Source organism: Oncorhynchus keta, chromosome 15 (assembly GCF_023373465.1).
Source record: "Oncorhynchus keta strain PuntledgeMale-10-30-2019 chromosome 15, Oket_V2, whole genome shotgun sequence".
NCBI lineage: Eukaryota > Metazoa > Chordata > Actinopteri > Salmoniformes > Salmonidae > Oncorhynchus > Oncorhynchus keta.
The window spans coordinates 40,995,230-41,022,175 of NC_068435.1; the positions used below are offsets into that span (position 1 = coordinate 40,995,230).

The 26,946-nt window shown below is 44.5% G+C and overlaps 1 protein-coding gene across 1 annotated transcript; it reads left to right on the plus strand.

Moving 5' to 3' along the window:
- The first annotated feature begins 66 nt into the window (after window positions 1-66).
- Window positions 67-26,353, plus strand: LOC118394941 (sodium/potassium-transporting ATPase subunit alpha-2). Its single transcript, XM_052464115.1, has 24 exons — window positions 67-205; window positions 1,461-1,538; window positions 1,793-1,852; window positions 2,941-3,144; window positions 4,660-4,773; window positions 5,679-5,813; window positions 6,305-6,422; window positions 6,651-6,919; window positions 7,638-7,836; window positions 8,227-8,336; window positions 9,354-9,488; window positions 9,672-9,751; window positions 9,912-10,021; window positions 14,054-14,229; window positions 14,662-14,798; window positions 14,904-15,054; window positions 15,372-15,540; window positions 15,846-16,000; window positions 20,507-20,630; window positions 22,982-23,127; window positions 23,464-23,594; window positions 23,855-23,956; window positions 24,667-24,758; window positions 25,904-26,353. The coding sequence occupies exons 1-24, from the start codon at window positions 194-196 to the stop codon at window positions 25,930-25,932; spliced, it is 3,036 nt and encodes a 1,011-aa protein (XP_052320075.1). The 5' UTR covers window positions 67-193; the 3' UTR covers window positions 25,933-26,353.
- Window positions 26,354-26,946: the final 593 nt, after the last annotated feature.

The window sequence follows — 26,946 nt, forward strand, 5'->3', positions numbered from 1 at the left end:
GGGTGCTAGTGCTGGGGAGGTTCAGGTTACCCTTACAGGAGACAAGAGGGGAGGTGAAGGAGAGGGGAGGGTGGGTGCCAGTCCCAGCCACCCAAAAAGTCATCCACTTCTTTTCCACGTGTTCGAGATCAGTGCCTGTCAGGACGAAAGGTCTGCCCTTCACATTTCAACTTACAGTTGGAACACCGCAAGCATGGGGAAAGGGGTAAGTCCTCTTCACTTATTTATTCATGCATATAGAAGGGTATTTTCCTGTCCTTTATACCAGGGTCGGGGTCAATTACATTTCAATTCAGAAAGTAAACTGAAATTGACAAAAATCTCACACACAGAAGCATTGAGGAAAATTGGAGTTTCAGTTCACTTCCTGAATTGACTGAATTGAAAAGGAATTGACCCCAACTCTTTTTACACACATACACAGTCCGTCATATGAATGTATGTATGGTTGAGTTGGGGTCAATTTATTGTCTAACACCAACACTCATGTCTCGTGTTGTAAAATGTCTGTAACTTTCCAAAAAATTCTGATTGGAGGATTCTGGATTTCCTGCTTATTCTTGTATGATTACAGGAATCTTTCATCCAGGAAATGTAGAAAACCTGGGCATTTTGGGAAAGTTAACAGAATTCTACAACCCTAGACATGTCACATACAGCCACAGACATCATGGAAAATCTGAGCTGGTTTCCTAATCGTGTCTGCAGTGACGCCGGGCGCCGGCTCTATATGCCGTTGTGTTGAGGCATTTTGTGACCACATTGGATTGTAGGATTAGGGCCTAGATAACTAATACCATCAATATATTATCAAGATCTCTATTCACACATATTACAGAATTTCAGTTGTATAACCTGTTTCAATTCCAGCTGACGTTGTTTTCTAGCAGGTGTAGGAGATGATGTGTTATAACATACAGTAGAGGAAACCGGGGAAATTGCTAAGTCAGGCACATTTCCTGCACTCCACCAACACTCTACTCTCAAACTCTCTTTGATTGCTTTTTCAATGTGTCGCTCTCTCACACACTCTTTTGCTCTCTCGCTGTCGCTTTCACTCGTCCACACGTTCTGCTGGGAAAGAAAGAGTGACAGCAGCAGATGATTTCCACGAAGCTGCATTCTTCATCAGCGACTGTTCCGATCTGAACAACACACTCGCTAATGTCAACTCAGACTTTCCATCGCCACACTTTCACAAAGTAACCAACACACAAATGAACCAACACGCAAAGCAACGATATCCTACTATACAGTAGTGAAATGTTAAAATAAAATATATTTATGAACACGAATATATAATATAAACATGGATATACTTCCATAGGGATCCTATAACTCATTATATATATGATTTCTACAGCATGCTATATGCAATGCCTATGTATACTTCTCCCTCTGTGTTTGGGAGGTTTGAGTTAAGGGCTTATGTTTGATGTGATAATCTCCTCATTCCTCAGAGTGGTGCCGAAAATGGAGGAGGAAAGAAGAAGAAGAAGGAGAGGGACTTGGATGAGCTCAAGAAGGAGGTGTCCATGGTAAGAGCAACTGGCTGTCTGGGGCTGTGTCCCAAATGACACCCTATTATCTATGTAGTGTACAACTTTTGACCGCGTCCCACAGGGCTCTGGTCAATAATAGTGCACCAAATTAGCCTGGGTACCAAGAGTGCCATTTGGGACGCAGGCAGGCTGTCACGTGTAAAGAACTCAGCGCAGTGCGTTTCATATTGAATAATGACCTTCTGGCTGTGGTTTATTTGAGTAAATCAGATTATTCTGTTCTTTCACAGGATGATCACAAGATATCATTAGACGATCTGGAAAGGCGCTACACAGTCGACTTGGCTCGGGTAACACACACACACACACACGCACACGCACACACACACACACACACACACACACACACACACACACACACACACACACACACACACACACACACACACACACACACACACACACACACACACACACACACACACACACACACACACACACACACACACACACACACACACACACACACACACACACACAGCTGCCCTCCCTTCTGCTCTGCCGAGTCATTTTAATCTCCTAGCCCTGATCTAATCTCTACATAACTACTGCTTCTTGTCAGTGCTACACACACACAAACCCCCCAACTGTTACTTTGGTCCATGTTTGTCCATGTGGTCCCAGTTGAGTCCACAGGGTTCTCATCCCTGTCCCACATGGGAACCCCACATGGTATCTCCATTACTGGTGTTCAGTGGTATTACAGTGAATATCAGTGAAGTAATATAGGTCCCATATGGAGCGATGTCGATCTGTCTCATCTTTAATCCTACTGACTTTATCTCACACAGAACTAAAACGTTGTATAGTTGCCATATTAGAAATGGCCACCAGGGGGTGATGGACAAAATCTGCAATGGTACTATACTGGCACTATAATACTTCTTTTACATTTGACATTTTAGTCATTTAGCAGACACTCTTACAGGAGCAATTAGGGTTAAGTGCTTGCTCAAGGGCACATTGACACATTTCTCACCTCGTCGGCTCGGGGATTCGCTCTTAACCGCTAGGCTATCTGCCACCCTTCTTCAGACATGCCCTAGATGTGTGTGAAATGTGGTGCCTCTATCACAAAAGGCAGAATCCCTTTCGCTTTAGCTGTAGCACAACAACCAAAAGGGCCGTAGAAATGGAAAACATGATTTTGTTGTTGTGAGTGTGACTGTCTGATTTGCCTAGTTAAATAACTAATAAACAGAGTCCCCGTAGTGAGGGTCTGTCTGCTGACGGACAGTGATTGTCTAAGTGACTGTGGTACATGTTGTGTAAAGTGTTGTATGTCTTGCAATGTAATATTTGTATGCCAGGAATGCCTGTAATATTGCCAAGCAAATTTCCCTATGGGACATTAAAGTATTCATTCATTGTCTTCCAGGGTTTGACCAATGCCAAGGCTCTGGAGGTGCTGGCCAGGGATGGGCCCAACGTGCTTACCCCTCCTCCCACCACGCCAGAGTGGGTGAAGTTCTGCCGTCAGCTGTTCGGGGGCTTCTCCTTGCTCCTCTGGATCGGTGCCATCCTCTGCTTCCTGGCCTACAGTATCCAAGTGGCCACTGAAGACGAGCCAGCCAATGACAACGTGAGAACCGCCGCAAGGCTAGCCTGTATAACATCTGTCATGTTCACTACACATTAATCAACCTGGTCCCAGATCTGTTTGTGCTGATTTCTTTTTATTTGATCAAGATCTCTTTTAGCCCACCAAGGGCCCACCAAGGGCTCGTCTTCCAAGAGTCTTTAGGAAATGTTTTTAAAACACAAACACAGATACATACCTTTGCATATTACGAGTTACACCTGCCAAGCCCCCAACCCTCACCCACCCACATACCTCATGTGCACATATTCATTTGAATTTAAATACAAGATCACATATTGTAATAACCTCTTAGACCCATTCTAGTTGTTGATTAATGTGCTTTGTGAATTATTCTTCTAAAAAAACGATTTGACAAGATTTTCGAACTTTCTGGCAAAGAGTTCCAGAATTTCACTGCCCTGAAACTAAAAGCTATTTTAACTAGCTCTAAATTGGGTTTTGGTGGTCTATACGTGGCCTTGGTTCTGCTTCGTGTGTTACGAGAGTGTTTGTCTATGAGTATATCCAGTTTATCATATATAGTGGTTGGTCTTTCACAGTGGTGAATTTTATGAAAAAGGGTTAGTTAGTATATTATTTTCTATCATTTCCTTGACAGTCAGCCATTCGAGTGCAGTATGCAATTCTACGGAGGGCCTCTCCTAACCATATTGCAGAACCATTCTGGTTGTCTTATTTTGCACTATTTGCAGGCTCTTTAGGTCACCGACACTTGCAATTACCCCGGATGACAGAGCAGTAGTTCATTTGACTATGGATGAGAGCTTGTGAGAGTTATTTTAGAATTTGCTCTGGCATATATTTCGCAATCCTTCTGAGCATACAGGAGGTGCCAATGATTTTGTTGCAGAGGTGATGACCAAGAGAGACTGCCTAGCGGTTCACCTAACAGCCTAGTCTCTGAAACCTCTTCGATGGTTGTCCCGCCAAATGTCAGCTGTGAGGAGGGTCGTTTGTTACTTCTCTCCTTCGTACATCTTAGCATTGCCTTGGTTTCTTTGTTTTCAGCACTTATTTATTGTGGGTTATCCCATTTGACGTTTTGGTCATGTCAGCTTTTAAGAGCCTCTTTAAGCTGCCCTTCAGAATTGCCTGATCCAAAAACAGTTGTGTCTTCAGCAAACATGGTTGCATAGAGTTGCCCAGTTCTTAGCTAACACTGTCTATCATTATCATCATTGCCAACCTGGTTGCAAACACACTACATACAGTAAATACAGTACACAGATAAAACAACCATCATCATCAACATCACTTTCACTCACAATTATGTAGTGCAACACCAATAACCTTCATCTGGTCATCTTGTTATCTCTCTCTCTCTCTCTCTCTCTCTCTCTCTCTCTCTCTCTCTCTCTCTCTCTCTCTCTCTCTCTCTCTCTCTCTTCCTCTCTCTCTCTCTCTCTCTCTCTCTCTCTACTCTCTCTCTCTCTCTCTCTCTCTCTCTCTCTCTCTCTCTCTCTCCCTCTCTCCTCCCTCCCTCTCCCATAACAGTTGTACCTGGGAGTGGTTCTGTCAGCTGTGGTCATCATCACTGGCTGTTTCTCTTACTACCAAGAGGCCAAGAGCTCCCGCATTATGGACTCATTCAAGAACATGGTTCCTCAGGTGAGCTGAGCTGAGACAGCACAGTGTATTGCTTTGTCGGCGTCCCAAATGGCACCCTATGAGATGGCCCTATTCCCTTTATAGTACACAGTTGACCAGGGTCCTATTCCCTTTAAAGTGCACTACTTATTTAGTTTGTATTTTGTATTGTACTTTCTACCCCTTTTTCTCTCTAATTTCATTATATCCAATATCGCATCGCTGCAACTCCCGTACGGACTTGGGAGAGGCGAAGGTCGAGAGCCATGCGTCCTCCAAAACACGACCCCGCCAAGCCACACTGCTTCTTGACACACTGCCCGCTTAGCCTGGAAGCCAGACGCACCAATGTATTGGAGGAAACACTGTACAGCTGGCGACCGAAGTCAGTGTGCATGTGCCAGGCCTCCACAAGGAGTCACTAGAGCGCGATGGGACAAGGTCATCCCAGCCGGCCAAACCCTCCCCTAACCCGGATGATGCTGGGCCAATTGTGCGCCGCCTCATGGGTCTGCAACACAGCCCAGGATCGAACCCAGATCTGTAGTAACGTCTCTAGAACTGCGATGCAGTCCCTTAGACCACTGCGCCACTCGAAAGGAAACTGCACTACTTTTGACCAAGCCCAGGGCCCTGGTAAAAGTAATGCACTATATAGGGAATAGGGTGCCATTTGGTCATCTTAACAGTGTGTGAAGGCTATAATAGGCTTAAATCCCCTTGGAAATTCTTCCAATTCAAGTAATTTAATTTCCTTTGAGTGCCTCGAGTGGGCTTACACTGACTTGAGAAGCATAATAAGCTTATCCAACATAACACAACTAATAATTTGAGCCAACTTTGGATTTGCCAATGAACGTTTATCTAAAAACGTTTCATTCTCCCCTTTGTCTCTCTCTTTCATCTCTCCTATCCATCCCTGGCAGCAAGCCCTGGTGATCAGGGAGGGAGAGAAAATGACTATCAATGCAGAGCTATTGGTGAGGGGAGACCTGGTGGAGATCAAAGGAGGAGACCGGATCCCTGCCGACCTCCGAGTTGTCTCCGCTGCTGGCTGCAAGGTGAGGAGAGGTCAGGGAGTTCAAGGGTCACTATCGTACTATCTGTCCAGGTGGATTACTTAGTTGCTGTCTCTCTCTTTATCTCTCTCTTTATCTCTCTCTCTCTCTCTGTCTGTCTATGTCTGTCTGTCTGTATTTATTTCTGTCCAACTGGATAACTTTCCTCTGTCTGTGTGTGAAGGTGGATAACTTTCCTCTGTCTGTGTGTGAAGGTGGATAACTTTCCTCTGTCTGTGTGTGAAGGTGGATAACTTTCCTCTGTCTGTGTGTGAAGGTGGATAACTTTCCTCTGTCTGTGTGTGAAGGTGGATAACTTTCCTCTGTCTGTGTGTGAAGGTGGATAACTTTCCTCTGTCTGTGTGTGAAGGTGGATAACTTTCCTCTGTCTGTGTGTGAAGGTGGATAACTCTTCTCTGTCTGTGTGTGAAGGTGGATAACTTTCCTCTGTCTGTGTGTGAAGGTGGATAACTTTCCTCTGTCTGTGTGTGAAGGTGGATAACTCTTCTCTGACTGGGGAGTCAGAGCCTCAGACACGCACAACAGAGTTCACCCATGAAAACCCCCTGGAGACTCGAAACATCGCCTTCTTCTCCACCAACTGTGTGGAGGGTCAGTAGGACAAATCCTTTCCTATCTTTTTATTCATTTATTTTGATATTACAAGGGAGACCTGACCTATTTCTCCTCCCTCTATCTACCCCATTCCATCCATTCATCCATCTTCAATGAATGAATTGCTTGTCCTCCTTCCTCCTTCTCCTTCCTCCCTTCCCTCCCCTCCCCTCCCCTCCCCTCCCTCCCTCCCTCCCTCTCTCCCTCCCTCCCTCCCTCCCTCAGGCACAGCCCATGGTGTAGTAGTAGGTACCGGTGACCATACAGTGATGGGCCGTATTGCCACCCTGGCCTCGGGGCTGGAGACAGGCCAGACTCCCATCAACATGGAGATCGAGCACTTCATCCACCTGATCACAGGCGTGGCTGTGTTCCTGGGGGTGTCCTTCTTCATCCTAGCCATCATCCTGGGGTACACCTGGCTGGAGGCTGTCATCTTCCTCATCGGCATCATCGTGGCCAATGTACCAGAGGGTCTGCTGGCCACCGTCACTGTGAGTATGCCTTGAATGTCCCAGTCAGATTGGTCCATAGCCTAGGGGCAGTAGCCTATCTTGCGTGAGGCAGGTTGATGTGCTTGATGTTGAAGTACACCCCCTGGACAAGACGCTAGTCTGTCGCAGGGACCATCACTGTGAGTCCGACTACTATTGTAGTTGGTGAGTGAAATATCAGTGGGCCAGATTCAATCCCGTACTGGCAGTGGTACATTTATGTGTGCTAGAGGCAGCGGCTTAGATCGCTAGGCACCCCAAGGCCACGGACTGGTATTGTGTATATGGGCCAAATTATAATTCTAAGTCTCCATGCAAATCTCTTGCTAAATCTCATGATTTAAACCAAAGTCTATGAGAGTGTGCTCTGTAGTAGGATTTTCCATCCATCTATTCATCTTTGACCATTACTCTGTCGTTACTCAAGTTTCAGGTTTTATTGTCACGTGTGCAATTACACTGAAATGCCTCTCTTAAACTCTTTCCCAACAATGCAATAATCAATGCCGGTAGTACTATAAAATAAGGTAAAGTAGAACAAAAATGAACGAGAAATAGAAATAAGAAGAACATGAGAAAGTAATTGAGCTTTATACAGGGACAGTTCCAGGGTCAATATGCAGGGATACTGGAGTGGCAGGGGTAGATATGTATCTCTCCTCTCCTCCTATCTCTCCTCTACCCCCACACTCCCTCCCTCCCTCCCTCTGTCTCTCAGGTTTGTCTCACCCTCACTGCCAAGCGCATGGCCAAGAAGAACTGCCTGGTCAAGAATCTGGAAGCTGTGGAGACCCTGGGTTCTACCTCCACCATCTGTTCCGACAAGACAGGGACCCTGACCCAGAACCGCATGACCGTGGCCCACATGTGGTTTGACAACATGATCCATGAGGCCGACACTACGGAGGACCAGTCTGGTGAGACCACCCACAGACATCGTCTGTCCCTTCTACATTCAACCAGGACCTTTGAATTAGTTTGCTTCTCTGCTGTGTTAAATGAGCTTTGATGTAAGAATTTAGAACAGAGATACTATACTGTGTGCTATACAATATACTTCAAAAAGATACAAATTCAGCTCAGTCACATTGTCTATGGTTACAAAATTCTGGTATTTTCCCAATATTCCCAGGTTTTCCAGAAATCACAGGTTTTCCAGAAATCGCGGTTGGAATATTCCCAGAATCAGGATGGAATATACAGGAAATCTGGGAATCTTCCAACTGGAATTTCTGGAAAATCTGTGAATTCTGGAAAAAAATGAATCATCCCTCTGCAAGTCTGAAGCATCTCCTGTGTTCCTTCAGGTGCCACCTTTGACAAGAGCTCAGCTACATGGCACTCTCTGTCTCACGTGGCTGGACTCTGCAACCGCGCTGAGTTCAAAGCTGGACAGGATAACTTCCCCATCCTCAAGGTAGGGGGTGGCCACTATACACCCACACCGGTGGGGGCTGATGAGGGGAGGAGGGTTTCTAGTAATGACTGGAATGGAATGGTTGAAACAGTCCTTTGTCCGATTTAAAGTGCCCCAATGACCCACACCAATGCGGCTAATGTCCACACACCTGGCCAAGTTGAATCTAACAACACAAAACCCTTTGCTCCAAACTATTACAGTAGCAATACCACAGTTTACTATCTAATACTACAGTACTTACTATATAGTTCTATAGTATACTGCAGAATAGTATACTACATACTGTAGTATCCCTCGATTATGTGTAGTACTTAATATAGAATGTTGTAGTATACTGTAGAATACAATAGTAAATATTAAAGTAATGTCCACAAAAACACTTCAGTCTGTAAAAACACTACACTTTTTTAAACTATAGTAAATACTACAGTATTTAATTTGCATAAACCATGTCCATTGCCCTCCCCCATATCACAATTTGTGCCACCCATAAGTGAGAAATCCACATGCCAAATATAACCATATATTGTGCTCCCTACATGTTAGGGCGTTCAGACCCCAGCCCGACCTACTTACAGGCTATGGAAAATGTGCCCTTTTAGTATTTCTACAGTAGGTGTTCTGAAGGAGAAGACGCAACTTCTATGTCAAAGATAATAAAACAAAAACACTATAGTAAATGCCAAAGTAATTCCCGCAAAAACACTACAGTAAATAATACAATATACTACAATCTGCAAAAACACTACTTTAATTACTATAGGATATGCTACAGTTTTCATTTACTACAGTATTTATACTATAGTTAACTGTAAATACTACAGTATACTACAGTAAATACTACATTAAAGCGCCGCAAACACACTACAGTGAACAGTATTTATACCATTGCATGCTATAATACTTTTTCATGTGGCTAGTCACATCCTAAACCAATTTTCAGTCAGCAACTCATTCTGACAATGTGAATAGACCCGTCTCCTGCTGACTTCTTGATGCTGTGTTGTTTCGTAGAGGGACACTGCTGGCGACGCGTCAGAGTCTGCGCTGTTGAAATGTATCGAGCTCTCCTGTGGGTGTGTCCGCTCTATGAGAAACAGATACCCCAAGGTGGGAGAGATTCCCTTCAACTCAACCAACAAGTACCAGGTATACAATTACCCCTTCAGCGTGGACATTCACAACACAAAACATACAGCATAGACCCAACTGCATAAACCAAAAAAAAAATCCCAATCCATAATTCTTTTGAACCACCAGAACCACTAAAAACGCCACTGACACAAGAGTAACACATGTATATACTTTTGTCTTCTACCCACCTTCTGAAAGCTTTCCATTCATGAACATGAAGACAATGAAAATGGCCACCTACTCGTTATGAAGGGAGCACCTGAGAGAATACTGGACAGGTATTTATTTACATCAAAACGGTGTCTCCCTCAATAGGTAAATACGATGGAGTCACATAAGCCATTATGTAAAAAGATACATAGACGTGCCCTCTAAATACATCTCTCACTGATTGACCGCGAAAGGTGAATAAATACTACGTGTTTGTGCATCTCTTAGGTGCAGCACCATCATGATCCACGGTCAGGAGGTTCCAATGGATGCCAACTGGAACGAAGCTTTCCAGAGTGCCTACATGGAGCTGGGAGGGCTGGGAGAGAGAGTTCTAGGTACGTACAGTACCGTATAAAGAGTGCCATCTGAGACTCAACTCTCTCCAGACCACACTGGCCGTTGTCTGTGCCCTTCCTTTATGTGTCCCCTCTCAATCTGCATCTCCCTATCTGTATCCCTACATCTTTCCTGTCATAGACACCCCAAAAAATACAGTACAAAAGCAGATTTTTTTGTAATTTTTAAAATTTTAAAATTTCACCTTTATTTAACCAGGTAGGCTAGTTGAGAACCAGTTCTCATTTACAACTGCGACCTGGCCAAGATAAAGCATAGCAGTGTGAACAGACAACAACACAGAGTTAGACATGGAGTAAACAATAAACAAGTCAATAGCACAGAATAAAAAAAATAGGAAAAAAAGAGTCTATGAGGCATAAGGAGGCATGAGGAGGTAGGCGAATAATTACAATTTAGCAGATTAACACTGGAGTGATAAAAGATCAGATGGTCATGGGTGGACTATGTACAGCTGCAGCGATCCGTTAGCTGCTCAGATAGCAGATGTTTAAAGTTGGTGAGGGAGATAAAAGTCTGACCTGGAACCAGTGGGTCTTGAGACGAATATGTAGCGAGGGCTAGCCGACTACAGCATACAGGTCGCAGTAGTGGGGGGTATAAGGGGCTTTAGTAACAAAACGGATGGCACTGTGATAAACTGCATCCAGTATCTGAGTGGAGTATTGGAAGCTATTTTGTAGATGACATCGCCGAAGTCGAGGATCGGTAGGATAGTCAGTTTTACTAGGGTAAGTTTGGCGGCGTGAGTGAAGGAGGCTTTGTTGCAAAATAGAATGCCGACTCTAGATTTGATTTTAGATTGGAGATGTTTGATATGAGTCTGGAAGGAGAGTTTACAGTCTAGCCAGACACCTAGGCACTGATAGATGTCCACATATTCTAGGTCGGAACCATCCAGGGTGGTGATGCTAGTCGGGCGTGTGGGTGCAGGCAGCGAACGGTTGAAAAGCATGCATTTGGTTTTACTAGCGTTTAAGAGCAGTTGGAGGCCACGGAAGGAGTGCTGTATGGCATTGAAGCTCGTTTGGAGGTTCGATAGCACAGTGTCCAAGGAAGGGCCAGAAGTATACAGAATGGTGTCTTCTGCGTAGAGGTGGATCAGGGAATCGCCCGCAGCAAGAGCAACATCATTGATATATACAGAGAAAAGAGTCGGCCCGAGAATTGAACCATGTGGCACCCCCATAGACACTGCCAGAGGACCGGACAACATGCCCTCCGATTTGACACACTGAACTCTGTCTGCAAAGTAGTTGATGAACCAGGAAAGGCAGTGATTAGAAAAACCGAGGCTACTGAGTCTGCCGATAAGAATATGGTGATTGACAGAGTCGAAAGCCTTTGCCAGGTCAATGAAGATGGCTGTACAGTACTGTCTTTTATCGATGGCGGTTATGATATCGTTTAGTACCTTGAGCATGGCTGAGGTGCACCCGTGACCGGCTCGGAAACCAGATTGCACAGCGGAGAAGGTACGGTGGCCGAGTAGCCAGGAGGAAGGCATGGCCAGCTGTTGAGAAATGCTTGTTGAAGTTTTCGATTATCATGGATTTATCGGAGGTGACCGTGTTACCTAGCCTCAATGCAGTGGGCAGCTGGGAGGAGGTGCTCTTGTTCTCCATGGACTTTACAGTGTCCCAGAACTTTTTGGAGTTAGAGCTACAGGATGCAAATCTTTGCTTGAAAAAGCTGGCCTTTGCTTTCCTGACTCACTGCGTGTATTGGTTCCTGACTTCCCTGAACAGTTGCATATCGCGGGGACTATTCAATGCTATTGCTGGTCGAGGGCAGTCAGGTCTGGAGTAAACCAAGGGCTATATCTGTTCTTAGTTCTGCATTTTTTGAACGGAGCATGCTTATCTAAGATGGTGAGGAAGTGACCATGCATCCTCAACTGAAGGGATGAGGTCAATATCCTTCCAGGATACCCGGGCCAGGTCGATTAGAAAGGCCTGCTCACAGAAGTGTTTTAGGTAGCATTTGACAGTGATTAGGGGTGGTCGTTTGACTGCGGACCCGTAGTGGATACAGGCAATGAGGCAGTGATCACTGAGATCCTGATTGAAGACAGCGGAGGAGTATTTGGAGGGCCAGTTGGTCAGGATAACATCTATGAGGGTGCCCTTGTATACAGATTTAGGGTTGTACCTGGTGGGTTCCTTGATGATTTGTGTGAGATTGAGGGCATCCAGCTTAGATTGTAGGACTGCAGGGGTGTTAAGCATATCCCAGTTTAGGTCACCTAACAGAACAAACTCTGAAGCTAGATGGGGGGCGATCAATTCACAAATGGTGTCCAGGGCACAGCTGGGAGCTGAGGGGGGTCAGTAGCAGGCAGCAACAGCGAGAGACTTATTTCTGGAGACATTAATTTTTTAAATTATAAGTTCGAACTGTTTGGGTATGGACCTGGAAAGTATGACATTACTTTACAGGCTATCTCTGCAGTAGACTGCAACTCCTCCCCCTTTGGCAGTTCTATCTTGACAGAAAATGTTATAGTTGGGTATGGAAATCTCAGAATTTTTGGTGGCCTTCCTAAGCCAGGATTCAGACACGACAAGGACATCAGGGTTGGTAGAGTGTGCTAAAGCAGTGAGTAAAACAAACTTAGGGAGGAGGCTTCTGATGTTGACATGCATGAAACCAAGGCTTTTTCGATCACAGAAGTCAACAAATTAGGGTGCCTGGGGACATGCAGGGCCTGGGTTTACCTCCACATCATCCGCGGAACAGAGGAGGAGTAGAATGAGGGTGCGGCTAAAGGATATCAAAAATGGTCGCCTAGAGCGATGGGGACAAAGAATAAAAGGAGCAGATTTCTGGGCGTGGTAGAATATATTCAGGGCATAATGCGCAGACAGGGGTATGGTGGGGTGCGGGTACAGTGGAGGTAAGCCCAGGTAATGGGTGATGATAAGAGAGGTTGTATCGCTGGACATGCTGGTTGTAATGGGTGAGGTCACCGCATGTGTGGGAGTTGGGACAAAGGAGGTATCAGAGGTATGAAGAGTGGAATTAGGGGCTCCATTGTAAACTAAAACAATGATAACTAACCTGAACAACAGTATACAAGGCATATTGACATTTGAGAGAATCATACAGCGAGGCATAAAATAATCGCAGGTGTTGATTGGGAGAGCTAGCTAAAACAACAGGTGAGACAACAACAGCTAATCAGCTAACACAACAACAGCAGGTAAAATGGCGATGACTGGGCAGAGAGGGTCAGCTTAACTACACACAGAGCCTGAGTTCGCGGCTGGGGCCGACAGATAAAAAATAAATAAACAGAATGGAGTACCATGATTAATGGACAGTCCAGCAGGCATCCGCTATGTAGCCAAGTGATCATAGTGTCCAGGGGGCAGCAGTAGATGGAACAGGGAAGCCACCACTACGCTCGCGACACGGCGTTTAAAGTTAGTAGCAAAGGGCTAGTAGGAGCGTCTGCTCCGACGGAGGCCAGTTGAAAGCACAGCGGAGGGAGTATTCATCGGCAGACCAGTCGTGGTGGTGAGGCGGGGCACCACGTCGACAGAGAATCCAAGCCAGATGGCGAAAGAGGTATTGTAGAATTTAGTTTGCTAGCCGGGAGATGCGCCTGGCTCACGGCTAACTGGTGCTAGCTTCGTGGCAGTGGCGTTAGCCACTATAGCCAATCGGTAGCAGCGGTGAACCGGTGCCAAGGTCCAGAGTTTACAGCAAGGATCCGGTGGAGTATTGGGCTCTAGCCGTGTATGAGTGGGGTTCGGGTGAACAGCTGAGTAGCCCGGGAGGTGGGCCTCAGGGATAGCTTCGGTACTGGGTGCCACGGTGAGTGCAAGCTAGCTGTGAGCTAGCTAGCTGCAGGCTGTGAGCTAGCTATCTGCAAGCTAGCTGTGAAGATCAGAAGTAGTGGTCCAGGGATTACGGCAGGAATCCGGCATTGTTGTAGAGAGACAATCCGATATTTGAACATTGATATCTAAAAGAAAGTCTCTGTCTGTTGTCTCTCTCCCCCTCAGGGTTCTGTCACTTGCCACTGTCTCCGGCCCAGTTCCCTCGGGGGTTCACCTTCGACTGTGAAGATGTCAACTTCCCTACAGAAGGACTGTGTTTCGTGGGCCTCATGTCCATGATTGACCCTCCCCGCGCTGCCGTGCCCGACGCTGTGGGGAAGTGCCGCTCTGCTGGGATTAAGGTGAGTGGCATCATCAACCAAGAAAGGTCGCAAAATTCCAGTAACTTTCCCCAAATTCCCAGGTTTTCCAGAAATCACGGTACATTCCCGGAATAAGCAGGAAATCTGGGAATCATTTTACCGTGATTTCTGGAAAACCTGGGAATTTTGGGGAAGTTACTGGAATTTTGCAACCCTACAACCAATTAACCAATCAGCCAACACATCCAAACTTGTCTCATTGGGCCCAATCAGAATGATAGGTTGACACATACATGGACATGATAAATGAGAAAAACAGAAAGAAAAAAAGATGGCAAATTGTATAAGTTAGCACAGGTACGAATGTCATAAATGAGGAAAACAGAGCAAAAAACAACAACAGATTGTTGTATGTGGTGACAGGTAACGATGACATATGGTGTGCTTATAGTTGTGATGATGTGCTATTAGGTTATCATGGTGACAGGCGACCATCCAATCACTGCTAAAGCCATCGCTAAAGGTGTGGGCATCATCTCCGAGGGCAACGAGACTGTGGAGGACATCGCTGAAAGGCTGAATATTCCACTGAGCCAAGTCAACCCCAGGTGTGTGTGTGTGTGTGCGCATGCGTGTGCGTGCCTGTGTGTGTGCATCTGTGTGTGAGCGCTCACGTGTGACTTTGTCGGCTTGTACCTGTGTCTCGCTCCCAGGGATGCCAAGGCATGTGTGGTGCACGGGGGGGACCTGAAGGACATGAGCGCAGAATACTTGGATGACCTGCTCAGGAACCACACTGAGATAGTGTTCGCCCGCACCTCACCTCAGCAGAAACTCATCATCGTAGAGGGCTGCCAGAGAACGGTGAAAGGATGCCTGTGTGCGTGTGTGTTTGAATGCGTGAATGCGAGCGTGTGTATTTGTGTGTGTGTATGTGTGTGTGTGTGTTTGAGTCACTCTATAATTAAAGCATGGTTTGGAGTTAGAAATACTGAATCTATTCTTCTGTTCAGAGTTTGATATTGGGGGGCTATTATTCTATAGAAACGTTTTTGATGGGAAAATGGCTCCAAAATTGACAGAGGCGAAAAAACATGAAAACACTGCATTTATCTCCAATTTACAGCTGTTATTCAACTAAAATGTTTCTTATTTCATGATCCTTTGTTCTCTTGTTCTAGGGGGCAATTGTTGCGGTTACTGGGGACGGAGTGAACGACTCACCTGCCCTGAAGAAGGCTGATATCGGGGTTGCCATGGGGATCGCTGGGTCTGACGTCTCCAAGCAGGCTGCTGACATGATCCTCCTGGACGACAACTTCGCCTCTATCGTCACAGGAGTGGAGGAAGGTAAGGAAGGAAGGAAGGAAGGAAGGAAGGAAGGAAGGAAGGAAGGAAGGAAGGAAGGAAGGAAGGAAGGAAGGAAGGAAGAAAGGAAGGAAGAAAGAAAGAAAGAAAGAAAGAAAGAAAGAAAGAAAGAAAGAAAGAAAGAAAGAAAGAAAGAAAGAAAGAAAGAAAGAAAGAAAGAAAGAAAGAAAGAAAGAAAGAAAGAAAGAAAGAAAGAAAGAAGAAAGAAAGAAAGAAAGAAAAAAAGTGGAAAAAATTGAAATACTGTCTGTCAATCAATTTATCTGTTCTTCTTCAATCCCAAACAGGCCGTCTGATCTTTGATAATTTGAAAAAGTCCATTGCCTACACTCTGACCAGTAACATTCCAGAGATCAGCCCCTTCCTCCTCTTCATCATTGCCAGTATTCCCCTGCCCCTGGGCACTGTCACCATCCTCTGTATCGACCTGGGAACTGACATGGTGAGGACCTACCATGCTGACTGGAAAAGGAAAACCCGCACTGAAACAGCCTTAGGGGTGGTTGCCCGGACACAGATGAATCCTTAGTCCTGGACTAAAAAGCAATGTAGAATCTCAATTGAAAGTGCTTTTTAGTCCAGGATCAGTTTTACTGCTGGTTGTGAATGTGAGTGTCAAGGAGGATAGACATGATGAGTCAACATGGCCAGTCATAGAATTAAGAATTGACATGCTGGACTCAATAGTTCATCATCAAAAGTCTTTGTGTGCAGGGTTTCAAAGGCATCGAAACTGTGAAAGTAAAACCCACACTCACTGAAATAGTTGTAGTGTTATTTCGCAGCAGCAGAAGAGATCAAACAAACTGACTGCTGAAGAACATTACAACTATTTCAGCAAATTCTCATCTTGACTCATCATATCTCTACTCCTTGACAGTCACAACCAGCTCTTAGCTTGATCATACACTACCTTACAATCTGTTACTCATCACTGCCCTGCCCTGGGTCAGGATGAAAGCTGCTAAATCCACCAAACCAAACTGGATTTGTATCCACTCTGCTGTGTGGATTCTGGTCTCACAATAGTCCATTTCCCCCCTTAACTCACTCACATTGCCCTGTTGTTGCCTTGCTGGCAGGATTGGGTAGGTTACTTTCTAAATGTAATCCATTACAGTTACTAGTTACATGTCCAAAATTGTAATCAGCAATGTAACTTTTGGATTACCCAAACTCAGTAACGGAATCTGATTACATTCAGTTACTTTTAGATTACTTTCTCCATAAGAGACATCAGAAGATGACAAAAATGTATGTTACCAATTGAACGACATCTATTGTAGGATAAATCAATGTTAAAGTTTACACAGCTGGCCATTACTTTATGGGTTGATTATGTAGGCTTCTTCTAACCCATCCGCGCTCTACTACATATAGAGTAGTAGCTTACAATTACATTTTCTCTTTACATTAAAAACCAAAGTCTATCAGAATTCCAGTCATTCCAATAAATGTTATACCCCTCGATCTTCAAGAATAGGACTTGGAAATATGGAAGTATAGATTAGCCATATTGTTTTACCTGAGCATGACCCCAAAATGAAGGACTTATTAGCCAGCCCTACTCTGTTGTTTAGGATTTTTCTGTCACGGAGGACTGATTGGACTCATTGATTCGAGTTGAAAAATAAATGCTGTGCTCATGGAATGGCATGCTTTGAGCACTACTGAAAGTGCTATTTACATGTGAAAAAATGCTATAGGCCTATTGTTGACCTTTAAGTTGGTGACACTTTGACTTCTTGGTTACGTTAGTGAGTGTGGGTAATCCAATTTTTCAACTCGAATCAATGGGTCCAATCAGTCCTCCATGACAGAAAAATCCTAAACAACAGAGTAGGACTGGCTAATAAGTTACGCAGCTGTTTAAAGGGCAAATCCACAGATGAAACAAAAACAAAACGGACACCCCGGCTCTGTTTTGGTAAAAGGCTGCGTGATGGGCCTGGAGAAATGTAACCACTCTCAGATTAATAGACAGAGCTATTGTTTTAACCATGTTATGAGTCTATACAGAGTTTGTTTACATTTACATTGTTCACAAACATCGGAGTAAAACAAGCTTATATTTTGGGTTCTCATGGAGTGTGACAGTTGAACTAAGCTCATGAGGCATTTATAAGTTATATTCTTCAAGAATCAATGGAGATATATATAAGTCCAAAAATTGATGTATTAAGTACAGATTGCCCCTTTTCCCCTAAAAGTGTGTGAGTTTGAGCATGCTTCCATTAGGCCCATGGATTATTATTATATTGAGCAATAAAAGCCCCACCTTTACTCCATAGGCTGGGATCCGCACTATGCAGCTGTTGCAAGAGCACATTTTTCACTGGCTGTCCACTGGTTTCAAAAACAATGATTGCTAGGCAGCTTAAACTTCTTGAATTCAACCATTATTGGGTTCAAATACACATTTAGATTTGTGAACAGCCATCCACAACAACCACGATCTGTAAGGTGCAAATAGTGAAATGAGAGAGCAGCAGTGTGATTCACATCAATGCGCTATGTAGATATTAATAATAAGTGATATCCGTATTGCCGTAGACTACAACCACTGCTGTCATCCTTACCTCCAAGCGTTCATTCAAATTGGATCATCTTTGGATGCTGACAGCAGTTGCACCATTGGAAGACATAGCTTGGACTATAGTTTACAAAAGCCTATTCCTGCGATCCATAAAACACATTTGGTGTGTCATCATAATGGTCTCTGACTTGTGGTCAGACTCACTCAGGTGGAACAAATTTAAATGTGTGCCTTTTTTCAATGCTGATTTGAATGTCACTGAGAAAACAGAGAAGTGTCAATATTTATTTTTCTCACAAACATCCTTTCTCAATTTAAAAGTAATCTTTGAAGTAATCATCTAGTTTTTCAAAAGTAGCTGTAATCTGATTACAATATTTATGCTGGTAACGTAACGGATTACAGTTACTGTTTTTTGTAATCCCTTACATGTAATCCATTACTCCACAACCCTGTTTACTGGTAAAACCTTCAACCAATAGTCAGGGCTTTTTTATTATGGAACCTACCCAGCAAACATGACCCCATTGGACTCATGTGAATATTCAGTGGGCAAGGTGGGCACGGGCTAGCCTACACCAAGCCCACACCAGCCCAACATGGGCTAGCCTACACCAAGCCCACACCAGTCCAACACGGGCTAGCCTACACCAAGCCCACACCAGCCCAACACGGGCTAGCCTACACCAAGCCCACACCAGCCCAATACGGGCTAGCCTACACCAAGCCCACACCAGCTCAACACGGGCTAGCCCATACCAAGTCCAACACGGGCTAGCCCACACCAAGCCCACACCAGCCCAACACGGGCTAGCCCATACCAAGTCCAACACGGGCTAGCCCACACCAAGCCCACACCAGCCCAACACGGGCTAGCCCATACCAAGTCCAACACGGGCTAGCCCACACCAAGCCCACACCAGCCCAACACGGGCTAGCCCATACCAAGTCCAACACGGGCTAGCCCACACCAGCCCAACACGGGCTAGTCTACACCAAGCCCACACCAGCCCAACACGGGCTAGCCCATACCAAGCCCACGGGCTACCCAAGCCCACACCACACGGGCTAGCCTACCAAGCCCACCAGCCCAACACCAGCCCAACACGGGCTAGCCCATACGGGCTAGCCCTACACCAAGCCCACACCAGCCCAACACGGGCCCACACCCAGGCTCACACCAAGCCCACGCCCAACACGGGCTGGCCCACACCAGCCCAACACAGGCTAGCCCACACCAGCCTAACACGGGCTAGCCCACACCAGCCCAACATGGGCTGGCCTACACCAAGCCCACACCAGCCCAACACGGGCTAGCCCACACCAGCCCAACACGGGCTAGCCTACACCAAGCCCACACCAGCCCAACACGGGCTAGCCCACACCAAGTCCAGCACGGGCTAGCCCATACCAAGTCCAACAGCAGCTAGCCCACACCAAGTCCAGCACGGGCTAGCCCACACGAAGTCCAGCACGGGCTAGCCCACACCAAGTACAGCACAGGCTAGCCCACACGAAGTCCAGCACGGGCTAGCCCCCGCCAAGTACAGCACAGGCTAGCCCACACGAAGTCCAGCACGGGCTAGCCCCCGCCAAGTACAGCACAGGCTAGCCCACACGAAGTCCAGCACGGGCTAGCCCACACCAAGTCCAGCACAGGATAGCCCACACCAAGTCCAGCACAGGATAGCCCACACCAAGTCCAGCACAGGCTAGCCCACACCAAGTCCAGCACAGGCTAGCCCACACCAAGTCCAGCACAGGCTAGCCCACACCAAGTCCAGCACAGGATAGCCCACACCAAGTCCAGCACAGGATAGCCCACACCAAGTCCAGCACAGGCTAGCCCACACCAAGTCCAGCACAGGCTAGCCCACACCAAGTCCAGCACAGGATAGCCCACACCAAGTCCAGCACAGGATAGCCCACACCAAGTCCAGCTAGAGGCGGCGCTCATTCAAATATTTGGGGGTGTGGTTTGCACATAGTTATTTTGGTGCAACCGGTACTGAGTGTCACTACAGTTTAAGGATTCTGTTGTGTGATGCCCAAATATTGGTGATCTTGTACAATGCCAATGATGACATCTGTAAAAATACTTAAATATGTGATATATGAGAAACTTGTCTTTCTGATGCAATGTATCACATTTCTTAAATACCCGTAAGGCTTGTACATTTATGCACTTTATGCATTGAATTGAAAGTGTCACAAATAAATTATAAATAAATCAATTGTGCATCGGCCCATTATGGGCAGCCTACACAGGGCCAATATTTTAGCCCGCATTGGGCTAAAATCGTGTAAATGCGGGCTTGTTTACTGGGTATAGTTTTATCACATTGTTCTGTCTGTCATACACTCTCTCACACTCCTCTCTGTCTCTTTCTCTCCTCTCCCGTCTGCGTCCAGGTTCCTGCTATCTCATTGGCCTACGAGACGGCTGAGAGTGACATCATGAAGCGTCAGCCCCGGTGCCCAAAGACGGACAAGCTGGTGAACGACAGACTGATCAGCATGGCCTACGGACAGATAGGTCAGAATACCTCCTCTACTTGCAAGCTCATCCATGGGTCTGTGTCCCAAATGGCACCCTATCACGGGTCCTGGTCAAAACGTAGTGCACTATATAGGGAATTGTGTCTGTCCACAATATGATAAAATGATATAAAACACACACATCAACGGTGGTACTCAAATCTACACAAATACTATGATGTAGACCAGGGCTGCCCAACCCTCGTCCTGTGGGTGTTCAGTCCAACCCTAATTTAACACACCTGATTCTACTTATTAGCTTCTCAACAAGACCTTAACTAGCGGTATCAGATACGTTAAATTAGGGTTGGAGTGAAAACCTACAGGACAGTAGATCTCCAGGAAGAGAGTCGGGCAGCGCTGATGTAGTGTAACAAAGGATTTTGCATGTGTCCCAAATGGCACCCTATTCCCTATATGGGACCTGGTCGAAAATAATGCACTAGATAGTGAATAGGGTGCCATTTGAGACGTGCAGATTGCCTTTTTAACCTCTGTTATTCATTGCAGTTATTGAAAGTTACACTGGGTGTACAAAACATTAGGAACACCTTCCTAATATCGAGTTGCTCCCCTTTTTGCCCTGAGAACAGCCTCAATTCGTCAGGACATGGACTCTACAAGATGTCAAAAGCGATACACAGGAATGCTGACCCTTGTTGACTCCAATGCTTCCCACAGTTGTGTCAAGTTGGCTGGATGTCCTTTGGGTGGTGCACCATTCTTGATACACACAGGAAACTGTTGAGTGTGAAAATCCCAGCAGCGTTGCAGTTATTGATACACTCAAACCAGTGCGCCTGGCACATACTGCCATACCCTGTTCAAAGGCACTTAAACCTTTTGTCTTACCCATTCACAAGGCTTAAAAATCCTTCTTTAACATTTCTAGGGCAGGCGTTCCACTAGCGGAACCCCTGCACAACATTCCGCTGAAAAGGCAGCGCGCGAAATTCAAAAATATTTTTTAGAAATATGTAACTTTCACACATTAACAAGTCCAATACAGCAAATGAAAGATAAACATCTTGTTAATCTACCCATCGTGTCCGATTTCAAAAATGCTTTACAGCGAAAGCACAACATATGATTATGTTAGGTCATGGCCAAGTCAAAACAACACAGCCATTTTTCCAGCCAAAGAGAGGAGTCACAAAAAGCAGAAATATAGATAAAATGAATCACTAACCGTTGTTGATTTTCATCAGATAACACTCATAGGACATCATGTTACACAATACATTTATGTTTTGTTCGATAATGTGCATATTTATATCCAAAAATCTCAGTTTAAACAGACTCAGTTGTTCACAGAATTAAAGATAGACTTCTCCTTAATGCAACCGCTGTGTCAGATTTTTAAAAAACTTTACGGGAAAAGCATAATCTGAGAACGGCGCTCAGAACCCAAAACAGCCAGAGGAATATCTGCCGTTTTGGAGTCAACAGAAGTTAGAAACAACACCATAAATATTAACTTACCTTTGATGATCTTCTTCTGAAGGCACTCCCAGGAATCCCAGTTCGACAATAAATCACTAATTTGTTCCATAAAGTTCCATAAAGTCCATCATTTATGTCCAAATAGCCACTTGTTGTTAGCGTGTTCAGCCCAGTAATCCATCTTCATGAGGCGCAGGCACTTCGTCCAGACAAAAACTATAAAAGTTCCATTACAGTCCTTTAGAAACATGAATCAATCTTTAGGATGTTTTGTTAACATAAAACATCAATAATGTTCCAACCGGAGAATTCCTTTGTCTGTCGGGAGCGTGCATCATGAGACCAAGACACTCTGCCAGACCACTGACTCAAAGAGGTCTCATGAGCCCCTCTTTTATAGTAGAATCCTCATTCAAGTTTCTAAAGACAGTTGACATCTAGTGGAAGCCGTAGGAAGTGCAACTTTATCCATATCTCAATGTGTATTCGGTAGGCCAATCTTTGAAAAACTACAAATCTCAGATGTTCACTTCCTGGTTGGATTTTTCTCAGGTTTCTGCCTGCCGTATGAGTTCTGTTATACTCACAGACATCATTGAAACAGATTTAGAAACTTCTGAGTGTTTTCTATCCAATACTAATAATAATATGCATATATTAGCATCTGGGACAGTGTAGGAGGCAGTTCACTCTGGGCACGCTATTCATCCAAAAGTGAAAATGCTGCCCCCTATCCCAAAATAGTTTTAACCTGTCTCCTCTCCTTCATCTACACTGATTGAGGTGGATTTAACAAGCGACATCAATAAAGGATCATAGCTTTCACTTGATTCACCTGGTCAGTCTATGTCATGTTTTGTACACTCAGTGTATATTGTGCTGATGAACTTGTCTCTCTCTCTGCAGGTATGATCCAGGCCATAGCAGGTTTCTTCACCTACTTTGTGATCCTGGCTGAGAATGGTTTCTGGCCAGCGACCCTCCTTGGCATCCGTCTGAACTGGGACGACCGTGGTAACAACGAGGTGGAAGACAGCTATGGACAGCAGTGGGTGAGAATGAGAGGTTTTAACACACATAACACATACAGATTGGAGCAAATGGTAAAAGGTCCATGCAGTCAGTAGCTATATTTTAAGCAGAGCCACCCCAAGTTACTACAACAGTTTATTTTTTTAAGTAAACTTGCACACCTTGTTGTACTACCAGGTGCATGGAGAACATGTGTGGTGATGGTGGGAAAAGGAAAATTCCAGCACACCAGTCATTTGGATGCTACCAACAATTGAAAGGATCTAAATAGTTGGAAGCATCAAAATGACCTGTGTGCTGGAGTTTTTCCTTTTCTTGACTACGACAGGTTTATTAAGACGTGTTTCCTTCTGCAGACCTATGAGCAGCGAAAGGTAATTGAGTTCACCTGTCATACCTCGTTCTTTGCGAGCATCGTGGTGGTGCAATGGGCTGATCTGGTTATCTGCAAGACCAGGAGGAACTCTGTCTTCCAGCAGGGCATGAAGTAAGTGGAAAAGGATGCGTCTCAAATGACACCCTAATCCCCCATATAATGCACTACTCTTGACCAGGGCCCACTCTGGTCAAAAGTAGTGCACTATATAGGGAATAGGGTGCCATTTGGGAGACACCCAATGAAAGAAGAGGATGTTTTACTTTGTATAAGTAGAAGGCCTATGTATATGGTCTTTTTTAAAAAGTGGTCCCCTTTTCTTGTCGTACTCTTTCCTGTATTCACATGTGCCATCCCCATTTCCTTAACAGGAATCGTATCCTGATCTTTGGCCTGTTTGCTGAGACTGCTCTGGCTGCCTTCCTGTCCTACTGCCCAGGAATGGACATTGCCCTCCGCATGTACCCCTTGAAGTCAGTACTAGACAACATATAAAAACAATGACAACCCTAAAAACAATGACATCATATCCCCAACACCCCCGTTTTCATTCTACCCCAAAACTACTTTCTCACAGACATGGATTTTTACAATGTACCACACACGTCTCCACTCTATAATCCCCAGCCTCAACACCTCCAAAACATGTCCCACAAATGTTCTAGTCACACCCTTATCACATCCTCGTATCACCCCAATGATTCGGAGGGTGCATCTGCATGGATTTTCAACCTGGACTTCTTACAATATGTTACGAATTGCAATTTGTACAATATGTTACCAATTCCAATTTCTTGTGGCTAATGTTAACTAGTTGGCTAACGTTAGCTAGGTGTTATGGTAAGGGGTTAAGGTTAGTTTTAAGGTTAGGAGATAGGTTAAAGGGTTAAGGTTAGGGTTATGGGAAGGGTTAGCTAACATGCTAAGTAGTTGCAAAGTATCTAAAAAGTAGTAAGTAGTTGCAAACTTTCTAAAATGCTAATGTTGTCCTGGAGTTGCATTTACTATGTTACGTCTAGTCTATGAGACCAGGATGGATTTTTTAATGAACTACACCAACTACCCTTCCCTTGTTTCGCTTACTCTCTCTCTCTCTCTCTCTCTCTCTCTCTCTCTCTCTCTCTCTCTCTCTCTCTCTCTCTCTCTCTCTCTCTTTCTCTCTCTCTCTTTCTCACTCCTTCAGGGTCTCCTGGTGGTTCTGTGCCCTCCCATACAGTGTGCTCATCTTCATCTATGATGAGATCCGCAAGCTCATCATCAGGAGGTGTCCTGGAGGTGGGTGACATAGAGTAACAGAGTGACACATAGGTGATACAAAAGCAGTGGTGTAAAGTATTTAAGTAAAAATACTTTAAAGTACTACATTTTGGGGGGGGTATCTGTACTTTTCTTTACTACATTTCCCTGGCACCTAAACTACTCGTTACATTTTGAATGCTTAGCAGGACAGGAAAATGGTCCAATTCATGCACTTATCAAGAGAACCTCCCTGGTCATCCCTACTGCCACTGATCTGGCAGACCTTGTAAATGAGGTCTGAGTGTGCCCTTGGCTCTCCGTAAATACATAAAAAAAGAAAATGGTGCCGTCTGGTTTGCTTAATATAAGGAATTTGAAATTATTTATCCGTTATCTTTTGATATTTAAGTACATTTTACCAATTGCTTTTTCTTTTTATACTTAAGTATACTTAAAACCAAATACCTTGACTCTTACTCAAGTAGTATTTTACTGGTTGATTTTCAATTTTGCTTGAATCATTTTTTATCAAGGTATCTTTTACTCAAGTATGACAATTGGGTACTTTTTCCACCACTGATAAAAAAAAAGACTTAGGGTGACATAGAATACAGTGGGGCAAAAAAGTATTTAGTCAGTCACCAATTGTGCAAGTTCTTCCACTTAAAAAGAAGAGAGAGGTCTGTAATGTTCATCATAGGTACACTTCAACTATGACAGACAAAATTTTACAGACTTATTTTACACCATATTTTGCAAATCAATTCATTAAAAATCCTACAATGTGATTTTCAGGATTTTTTTCCCCCTCATTTTGTCTGTCATAGTTGAAGTGTACCTATGATGAAAATTACAGGCCTCTCTCATCTTTTTAAGTGGGAGAACTTGCACAATTGGTGGCTGACTAAATACTTTTTTACCCCACTGTATGTGACACAGAAGATGCTGGTTGTCTGTCACTGAGAAAAAAATATTCAAAAAAGTGGATTTATCGTGACAGTTAATCGCTCATGTTAATTAGTCATGTTAATAATCAGATTGATGTGCTGGGGATCAGCGAGTCACTGAGTTAAAAGGGCCTTTTCATATTGAATCACAGATGAAGAGATAATGGGACATAATGACGTTGTCTAATATAGTCATAATCGTGTCTGACTGTTCTCTTTCTTTCTGTTTTATAGGTTGGGTGGAACAGGAGACTTATTATTAACATTCAGAAAATTATTATTGTGAGCTTGAATTTCTGTCCGTCTGTGTTAATGAAAGGGGAAAGGGGAGATATCTAATCAGTTGTGCAACTGAATGCAATCAACTGAAATGTGTCTTCTGCATTTAACCCAACCCCTCTGAATGAGTGAGTATATTTGTGTATGCGAGGTCTAGCTTAGCAAAGAACATAGCTTTTGTGTGCACAACAAAAATACCTTACAAATTGAATTTTGTCTTTGAAAGGGATTAACAATGGGTGGTCATCTGCCATTTTTAAAATAAGCCTAAATCACCACGGTTAGTGTGTGTTTGTTTGTCTACCCGGCAATTGGCGTATTATTGCATGGATCAGTTTATCAGTACACAATGCTGGTTCTCATAGAGAATTCTGCTGCAAATAAACTTGTAATTGTGATTTGACATTTCTGAGTTTTCCAGATGACAATTATTGTACTAGAAGGATTTTCCAAACCCAAATGTCAACTTAACAAGATGTTGCAACATGCCTGTACCATACCAATGCACCCTGAATATCTTTTCCTACACCGATTAAATACAAAAATCAGTGCTGAAGGCTATTCATCCCTAATGGGACCCTATTCTCTACATAGTACAGTTCATTTGACCAGAGCCATATGGGCCCTGGTCAAAAGTAGTGCAGTATGGAATAGGGCGCCATTTGGGTTATCATAGTCTGGTTGTGTAAAAAAAAATGCTCTGAAAATCTCGATATGAAATAAAGTGAATCTGCACAAAGCAGTTGTTGTTTGCTCTGGTATTACCCCATCACGCATGCACTTCTAATGTGATGTTGGCAGCACCCAAGGGGCTTGAATTTTTGTATTTTCTTTGCTGAACAGGTGGGGCTCAGAACACCTGCCCTGATTGATGGGTCGCCACTGAGCCCACATCGCATATCAAACAAGCAAGACACAAACAGGCAGTCAATTTATTTAAATTTTATTTATTTTATTTCACCTTTATTTAACCAGGTAGGCTAGTTGAGAACAAGTTC